Raw genomic sequence first — 9,664 nt, forward strand, 5'->3', positions numbered from 1 at the left:
AACACTTCCAGTAGCAAAACACACCAGGAATAAATCAGGAAAACCAGTTAAAGCTCCAGCAATACCAATAGCAACACAAACACCCAAAGTAAGCCTAACAGAACTTGAGTTTAAACCAGAAAGTAGACCAATAGACTTCAAGAGTAGATTCAGCAGGCAACAGAGAGCATGAATCAGTGTTTAAGACTCCAAATCCAACTAAGAACCAATGGAACAGTAACTTTCAATCCTTTCCTATTTTTTCTTCTTTTTTCAAACTCTCAGACTTAGTTTCAAAACTGAATCCTTCAAGAACTCCTAAACATCTCAGAATACCTTCCTCTAACCCGCCTTCCAGTTCTGACCCAGAAGAAGAACCAAACCCAGACTCGACTAAAAAAAAGGCTCCCCATTCTATCTAAAAATGACTCTATATATAACCCCCAAAACAGGCATGCCCCCTCTGCTTTATCAGATTTTTCTGCCCATGATATTCCTCCACCACTACTACATGTTTTGTTTTAATTCACTTGTTCCCCATTAGAGTATGTTTTTTCCATTATCCTTTGTCATTACCTTTATTTAATTGTTCAAACATGTATGGGCAACATTTTATAATCAATCCCCTTTTAAGCCTTTCATACCATTATGTTTTGTTCCCCATTAACACTAAACAATTGCATTAGTTTAATGGTACTTTAGTACTTACTGGACAGAACACTTAAACTGACCATTTTTAAACTTTTCAATTCCCAAATTACCCTCTTAAAGCCCCTAAAATTACTGTCCTACCCAATCCCTTTCACTCTGCATTGAACCTTTCAACTCTAACCTATTCAAATCTACCCACTAACTAAGCTGAATCCAACAAACTACAACAACTATAACCAATTCAAATCAGCTAGTAATTCAAGATAACAAATGACCAATAAATCCAGTTCAATGCACTGAATATACCAACAGGCTCAGTTCTAAGTTCAAATATACCAACGAGCTCATTTTAACACAAAATTTAGAACACAAATGAGGCAGGAGAGGAAGCAGACAGTAATAAGCTATGAAAATCAAAACCAAAATTAAACTACTATCGTGTTGAACTAGCACTCAAACCTACCGGACTAATTGAAGAAACTTATTTGATTGATTAAACAGTTATAACATATAACAAACGACAACAACAGAAGCAATGATAAAATTGGACCAAATAAAAGGTCTGATGGAGAGGAAGAAAGAACAATGAACAAGATTGGATTATAACTACTAAACACAATTAACCGTAACAAAATAGAACAAGAAAGGAGAAAAAGGTACCTTAACAAAATAGAAACTAGATGAACCCAGGTTGAACCCTTGACTCGAACTTTTTGAGGTCGAACAGACCTTAATCGAGTGTTCTCAACTGAGAACACTTCGACTAAGGTCCATTGGACACCCAAATTCCTTTAATTCGGACCAACTCTAGCCTTTGGTTTTCTAGGGTTCTTGGGGTTTGATTTGGGGTTCGAACGGTTCCGGTCTGATTCGAACCAAACCAACGGTGGTTTGGTGACGAGGGAGGTCAGAGAGATGTCCGGTATGAGTTTGGGACTGGTTGGGGTAGATTTAGGTTCTGCTCGAATCTTCGATTGAAGATTCGAGAAACTACAAGCTGATTCGAGGCAAACGGTTAACAGATCCATAACGAAGGTGGTCAGGGGGTGGCTTGGTGTGAGTTTGGGGCCGGTTGGGATAGTTTCAAGTTTTGCTCGAATCTTCGATTGAAGATTCGAGAAGCTACAGGCTGATTCGAGCAAAACGAGTAAGGGATTCGTGGAGAGGGTGGTTAGGTGCTCTAGGGGTGTTAGTTTCATGGTCATCGGCGTTGTTGCTGCCGGCTTTCAGGAGAAAGGGCTTCAGGGCGGCTAGGGTTTGGGGGGGTCATCTCTGAGAGAGACAATGAATAGGGGGTATGACTTGGAGGGGTGTGAGGTGAGAGGTTGGACTTATATACGGAGGGGGTGGTTTAATCCTGGCCGTTGGATCAAGCACGATCAACGGCCTGGATCCTTTTACTGATAGGAAACGACATCGTTTGGTTTAAGTGGGGGGGTGGCTGGATCCGGGTAATAGGTCAGGTTCGGGAATGGGTAAGGGAGATTGAATCTCAGTCGTTTGATCGATTTAATCCAACGGCCTTGATTAAGAGTGACCAAACGACGTCGTTTTAAGACGTCTCTGGCCAGGCCAACTGGACCTAGTTCATGGGTGATTTGGGCTTGATTTTTGCATTGAAATTGGCCCAATTTTCACTCTTTTCTTCTTTTTTCTTTCATTTTCTTTTAATTCCTTTTCAACTAAAAATCCTGATTAAATTATAAAATTGACAATTAACTAAAAACATTAACTCTTAATAATAGCTATCACACGAAATTAAACATCGAATAAAGATAAAATCACATAATTCGGACATTAAATGCAAAAATGCACAGTACATATTTTTGTGATTTTTCCACTTTTGTAAAACAAACTTGATTGTTTAATTAATTCCTAAATTGTAAAATTAAATCCTAAATGCACATGCAACACATATTTTTGTATTTTTCTTAATTAAAGTAGAAATAAACATGCACAAACAAAATACAAATAAATCACAAACAACACAAAACCATTTTATTTTGAATTTTTGGGAGTAGTTCTCATAGGGCAAAAATCACGTGCTCACAACTACTTCGCCGAGGTTAGGCTAGACATTTACCAGCATATGGGGTCGGTTGTGCTGATACTACACTCTACACTATGTGCAGATCCCGGAGCAGCTCTTGGACCGTAGTTTGGAGGCTACCTTCAGTCCACGCGGAGATCCAAGGTAGTCCTACAGGCGTCCGCAGTCCCTGGCGTCTCCCTGTATCCCTTATTCCCTGTTTCATTTTCCTTAAATTCAGAGACATTGTATTGATAATTTTCTTTAGACTTTGTATGTAGTAAATCTTAGACCATCTGTGACACCAAGTTTTGGGCAATTAAGTTTTAAGCAGTTGTAATATATACAGATTTAAGCTATTTTATTGTTTTCTTCCGCTTAAATTTAAATTTTCGTTGTCATTACGTTATCTCTTTATGTTTGCTAAAAGGAAATAATTGGATAATGAAGAAATTGGTTTAGAAGATTGGCTTGCCTAGCTCACATTAGTAGGTGTCACCACGACTCCCAAGGGTGGGAAATTTGGGTCGTGACAATTAATTCCTACTATAAGTAATTACAGTTTATTCCACCAAAAAACTGCAATTGAACTCCTTAATATAAATTTCGAAAATTCACTAATACTTATTTTAACTCCCCATGTTAAGATTACAAATACCAGTTAATTAAATTAAATTACACTCCAACAACAAGACAACTTTTACCTCTCCCCCTTTTCCTCATTTCTTAAGCTTTTTCAACATACACACGGTCATATGCAGCAAGGGGAGCTCCCCAACTCTCTCCTCTACCCATTTTTTTCTCCAAATACACTCTCCCTCCCAAAAATGCGGACAGAGTATACCTTCGATATACACTCGATATACCATGGGTATACACGGGCAGAACACCCCCTCCCCAACGGATCTCCTTCTTTCTTTCTTCTCAAACCAGAAAACAATGACCTTTCCACCATCAAGACTAGCCTTAAAGATCCAGTAATTCATCCATCAAAAATCCGTTCAAAACACATCAAAACAAACTTGAAAATAGCTCCGTTTTTTTTAGTCAAAATGACCTCTAAAATAGCAGCAAAAACCTGTTGCAAACAGCCATAAAATCCACCCTAACACCACCCAAAATGAGCCAAAAGATCTGCTGAAATCGGCTAAAAGAAATCGAAACAGATGCGTTTGGATTTTCGTCGCCGGTCGAAGTCGCTAGTCCGGGTTTCCATTTGAGTCTCCTTCTAGTCCGTATGGTTTTGCTTGGCTTTATTTCGTTTTGGAGTAACGATTGTTGAGCTGTATCCATTTCATGAAGAAGGTTGTCTTCTCAGTCTATTGATAGAATATTCATATCAAAGGTTCATTTCCTCTAAATTCTTGTTTGCATTAGATGAATGTTTCAGTTTTGATTTAGATCTGTTTAAATGTTTCATTATTATTTCTTTTGTTTCTGTTTTGATTTATGTGTGTTTGATTAGAATTAGTTTCTCAAGTCACTAAATAATTAGCTTCTCACCTATGTTGTTAGATTAATATGATTTGAGAAATCCATGTTAGACTTGAACGTAAATAAGTCATTATTTTAAAGGAAGTTCTTTTTTTTAAAAAAAAAACAATTTTTATGTTAGCATTTTATTCCTTAGTTGGTGTTATGTTTCTAGTGTTCAATTATTTTAATTTCTTGTTTCATGAAACAATATATGGCTTTAAGTTCAAAATTATTATAGTTATCTAATAAAAACTAAAAAATGGAGTCTTACGCTAAAGAAACTATGGTATATTAGAGCCATTGGATTTTTTAAATTTAAAGTGAGATGAATGAGATTTTGTGCTTTTAGATTTAATAAGTCATAGCAAGGATTATGATCCGGGCTCAAATACAAACTGGGTAAAGAATAAAAATCTACACTATATCACTTTTACCACAATAATTCCATAACTCTCGGCTTTGCAATAATCTCAAAGTAGTTTAGAAAAAATAATTGTATATTCGTAGTTTGCTTTAGGCGCGATTAATAAATTATCGTGGCTATGGGAACGGTTCCCGTGGCATAGTTGCGATACCAAATCTCCTAAATTTGGGTGTGCATTTATGTGACCCAAATCCAAATCTCAACGGAGTCGGAATGTATTAACAACCACGGGTGCATTGATTGCGACGTGGTTCGAGATGCATTTTCACGACGTTGCAATTCTATTAAAAATAATAATAATAAAAGCGGTTTAAAGTTGATAAAAGCACATAAATTATAATATGTATTAAAATCAGATATTTAGCCATTACAACAATTTAAGCGACCGTGCTAGAACCACGGGATTCGGGGGTTCCTAACACCTTCCCTCGGGTCAACAGAATTCCTTACTTAGAATTTCTGGTTCACAGACTTCATTTGGAAAGTCGAATATTTTCCTCGAATTGGGATTCAAGATAAACCGGTGACTTGGGACACCAAAAGCCAAACCTTTCCCAAGTGGAGACTCTGAATTAAATAAATAATCTCATTTCGAATATTATCACTTAAATTGGAAAAACTCCCTCACGCATTTACCCTTCGGGGCGGGCGCGCAAAAGGAGGTGTGACAGCTCTGGCGACTCCGCTGAGGAAAGAACCCAGTATCGCTGGTTCAAGGTTCAAGAATTCGAGCTTAGAATAATTGTTATATTTGGCTTTATTATCTGATAATTATTACATGTTTGGGCATAACGTGCTAAATGTTGTTTTTTACCGTTTTGATATTATCTGAACTGTATATAAACTGTGCCGAAACCCTTCTCTTCTTACCTCCGGGGAGGAGCTTGTTGGTCGAGACTCCCTATTCTGTTAGTGTCATACCTTGAAATAAGAAAGAGGTCGGACAAGTTACAAAGCCGGACGATCTCGCGGGTCCCCGGTACGTAGCCCTCTCCTCGACTCGAGTTGTCCGCTTGGGTACACAGTCTAGAACAAATACCCAGGTTACGAACCTAGAATAACTCAGCTTCATGTCGGATCCCTAGTAGGAACGTTTGTTTGCATCATGTGCATTTGACTTTGGAGGCCCAACACAGGGGTTGGGTCTGTCTAGGACAGATGTACCAAAATGAAAAGACCATCCTGATGCATCCTACTTGTTTTCTGTGCATTTATTTGTTTTGGACTTACATGCTGACCGACTTTGGAGCATGTGGGAAAATTAAAAAAAAAAAAAAGGAGAGAAATAGAGTACGGAGAGTGTGATTATCTGTTTTAGAAAAAATAACCAATGTCAAAATAGTGTCGAAACTCCGCCAAATTTTTAGAAAAAATGAAAAAAAAGAATTTGTTAAAAAAAATGGTTGTTTATTGGTCAAGAAAATAAAAAAAAAAGTAAAAAAAAAAAGAGAAAAGTTTCATTTTTAAATAGTTTGTCGAAATACACAAAGAGTATTTCCAAAAATGGTGTTTGTCAAAAAAAAAAGTCTTTTTCCAAAAATAGTTAGTTTTATCGGACCGAATTACGCGGGTCTGATTTTCACTGGATGTGAGATACGTAGGCAAACCTCATCGGTTCCGACCCCGATTTTAAAAAAATCCAAAAATATTTTTTTTTTAAGTTTCTTCTTTAGAAATATTTCCTTAGAAAATGCAAATAAAAGGTTTTCTTGAAACTCAAAAAAAAGGGGGGGTAGTTTCTTTCTTTCAAAAGTCTTTCATACGGAAAAATGAAATAATGAAAAACCAAGGTCCAAAATACGGGCTTCCTCCATTTTCAAGTATTCTTCCCAAAAAATCCAAAAAATCAAAATCAGAAACTAAAATCCCAAAAAAATACTCTTTAGAAGTCTTTCTTTTGTAAATGTCCATAAAAATTTTTGAAAAGTCCAAAAATATTTTGCTTTCTTTATAAGTACTTTTGTAAATAAAAAACAATAAAAAATAAAAAAAAAACTTTGAAATTCAAAATGTTTTCTTAAAAGTCCCTCTTTCATAAATTAAGAGACAACTTCCAATACCCAAAATATTTTTTCTTTCTTCTTTAGAAAAACAGAAAACCAATGAAAATTCAAAAAAAAATATTGTTCTTGTACTTTTAAAAATTCTCAGAGTTCAAATCAAAAGAAAATGATTTTTTTTTTAAAATCTTTCTTTCAAAAAGAAAAACAAAAATCAAAATCAAAATAAAAAATCAAAAAATCAAAACTATTCCCTTTCTTATTTTAAAGCATTTCTTTCAAAAATTACAAAAAAAAAGAGTTAGCTTATTTACTCCATTCTCAGCCTTCACGAACTGCGCTTGGTCTGATTCGTGCGGGATCGCGATACGTAGGCAATCCTCATCGGATTCGACCGTAACCTTAAGAGAAAAACAAAAAAAGGGGAAGCAAATAAAGGAAAAACAAAAGAAACAAAAGAGCAGAAGAAAATCAAAGAAAAAAAAGAAAAGCAGAAAATGAGAAAAAATAGAGGAAAAAGAAAATAAAAAAAAAAGCAAGGAAAACAAAAGAAAAGCCAGGATGACGCATGCAACCGTAGCACTTGTCTCAAACTAACCATTTGTTGTTGTCAAATTCCAGCTTAAATTTTAGAAACGGTGGTTGGTTGTGGTACACTGGCATCGCATCAATACTTCACCAGATTGAAAGGCAGTTTGGAAATGTCTACAGAAATGACTTTGCCCGCAGTTACTACATCTGAAGATAGCCCCATCTCAGGGATCCCGGCCTCGGAGTCCTCTGCAGCGGAAGAGAATAGAATCTTGCGTCTGAGGGTGATGAAGATGTGGGATGCATGGACAAACGGAAAAGAACCCCGAGCGCCATCCCTGAATTTCCCGAGTTATTCCCAAGGTCAACGGGTACTTCTAACGTTCCAATCAGTCACCCGAACGTCCCGTTGGGGAAGCCTACTATATCTGCTCACTATGTGGGGGGAACTTCTGAGGTTCGCCCCCAGACATTCATACCTGGGACAGCTCCAAACATCTTCACTGCTCCACCATCTGCTGCTACAACACAGCCCGCAGTCCCGAGGCCTGTGTTTGATCCATCGGCCTTCACTTACCAAACTCCTACTTACCAGCCAGAACTTCCGCAATACCCCACATATGCCTACCTTCATCCACCACCATATAAGTTTACACCAGGACAAGACAAAACCCCTAAAGTCACAGAGCAAGATGAGATGGGCAAGAAAATGAGAAGCCTTCAACAGAGCTTAAAGAACATGCAAGGTTTGAGCGGGCAAAAGAGTGTCTCCTATATAGATCTGTGTATGTTCCCACATGTACACTTGCCGTCAGGGTTCAAAACACCAAAGTTTGAAAAGTATGACAGGCACGGCGACCCCATTGCTCATCTGAAGAAGTATTGCAATCAGTTACGGGGGGTCGGATGCAAAGAAGAATTGTTGATGGCATATTTTGGGGAGAGCCTAATCGGCATCGCCTCAGAGTGGTATATGGATCAAGACATCTCACGTTGGCATATCTGGGATGATCTTGCCCAAGACTTTGTTCGACAATTTCAATACAACATAGACATTGCACCGGATAGGAACTCTCTGACAAATCTAAAGAAGAAACTCTCATAAAATTTCAGAGAATATGCAATTAAGTGGCGCGAACAAGCTTCAAGAGTGAAACCTCCAATGGATGAGATAGAAATGCTCACTGTCTTCCTGCAAGCCCAAGAGCCCGATTACTTTCAGAATATGATGTCGGCCATGGGAAAACCTTTTGCAGAGGCCATCAAAATTGGTGACATAGTAGAACACGGTTTGAAAACAGGTAGGATTTTGAGCCAGGCAGCCATCAGAGCAACCTCCCAAGCCATCCAAGGCGGGTCTGGAGGAATGGCAAATAATAGGACAAGAGAAGAAACAACCATGGTAGCATCAGGGGGAAGAAGATACCGGGCCCCTAGACCTGTGTTCTCTGAAATAACCCCTCAACACTACTATCCTCATTCTGATATGGTCTATGCTCCACCACTTTATGCGGTTATGAATGCTCAACCTTTCAGCCGACCGCAACCACAGGCTAACAGAAATCAACCTCCATTCCAAAGAAACCAGCCTCCTCACCAAAACCACTATAATCCTCGACCTTCCTAGAATAACTTCCATCCTCGGGAACCACCCAGGAGACCCAACTATACACCAATCGGTGAACCCTACTCCACCCTATTCCCTAAGCTTGTCCAGATGAATTTGCTACAGCCCATACCCCCAAACGGGCAAAACCCGGAATCACCATCATATCAGCGGGGTGTCAGGTGTGCATACCATTCAGAGGTAGAAGGGCACGATACAAACAACTGTTGGACATTGAAACAAGCGGTAGAGAACTTGTTAGAGCAGGGGAAAATTGTGTTGAAAGATGAGGATGTCCCAAATATGACCAATAATCCGCTGCCCGCTCACAACAACGGGCCGATAATCAGGATGATTTGTGAAGACAAAGAATTTGATCTGACGCTTAAGGCCATAATTGCTATTGCTAATGCAGAAAGGAAGCCCAAGGCAACCCCGAAGCGAGAGAAAGGGGAAAAGAAGAGTAAAATCACCGAGACTGAACCGGAAAAGAAAATTGATGTATCCAAGCAGGCATATGTGGTATGGGGGACGATCAAACCACCTCGGCTGAATGAACCAGTGGTTATTGGATGCATACCACAAAGGCCAAAGTACAGTAAAGAGGAAGATGATGAGGTGTTCACGGCTGAAGAGAGTGAGGGAATACGTGAGACAATGAGGAAAATGCTATGTGAAACACACATGGTCCAGCCAGGAGAGGGCACTAGCACCGCTGAGGTATCATACATGGGACCAAGCGCCAAGCTTCAAAACTGGAAGGCTACGCCATTCCTGATCGGGCGGGAGTCCTAGTAGACCTGTCCTGCCACTTTTTCTGCATCGCGAGCTATCCCAGGGTGTAACTCAGATGTTTTCTTTAGTTTCCTGTTTTTAATTTCCTGAATGTCAACCCTGTTATCTTCCCAATTCCAAGAAATGAAATCATATTTCATCGTTCACTTTCTTTATTTTTCAGAGTTTTGCTA

General features: G+C 38.7%; 1 protein-coding gene across 1 annotated transcript in view; it reads right to left on the reverse strand.

The window, feature by feature from the left end:
• Positions 1-7,313, reverse strand: part of LOC138875277 (protein WVD2-like 2) — a 10,985-nt gene extending 3,672 nt beyond the window's left edge. The window contains exons 1-2 of the mRNA XM_070154103.1: positions 7,239-7,313; positions 25-135 (exon numbers count right to left, since the gene is read on the reverse strand). Of these exons, the coding sequence (XP_070010204.1) occupies positions 25-135; positions 7,239-7,313 (186 nt within the window). The remainder of the gene's footprint in view (positions 1-24; positions 136-7,238) is intronic.
• Between the last annotated feature and the right edge of the window lie 2,351 nt (positions 7,314-9,664).

This window comes from Nicotiana sylvestris, chromosome 1, assembly GCF_000393655.2.
Source record: "Nicotiana sylvestris chromosome 1, ASM39365v2, whole genome shotgun sequence".
Classification (NCBI taxonomy): Eukaryota; Viridiplantae; Streptophyta; class Magnoliopsida; order Solanales; family Solanaceae; genus Nicotiana; species Nicotiana sylvestris.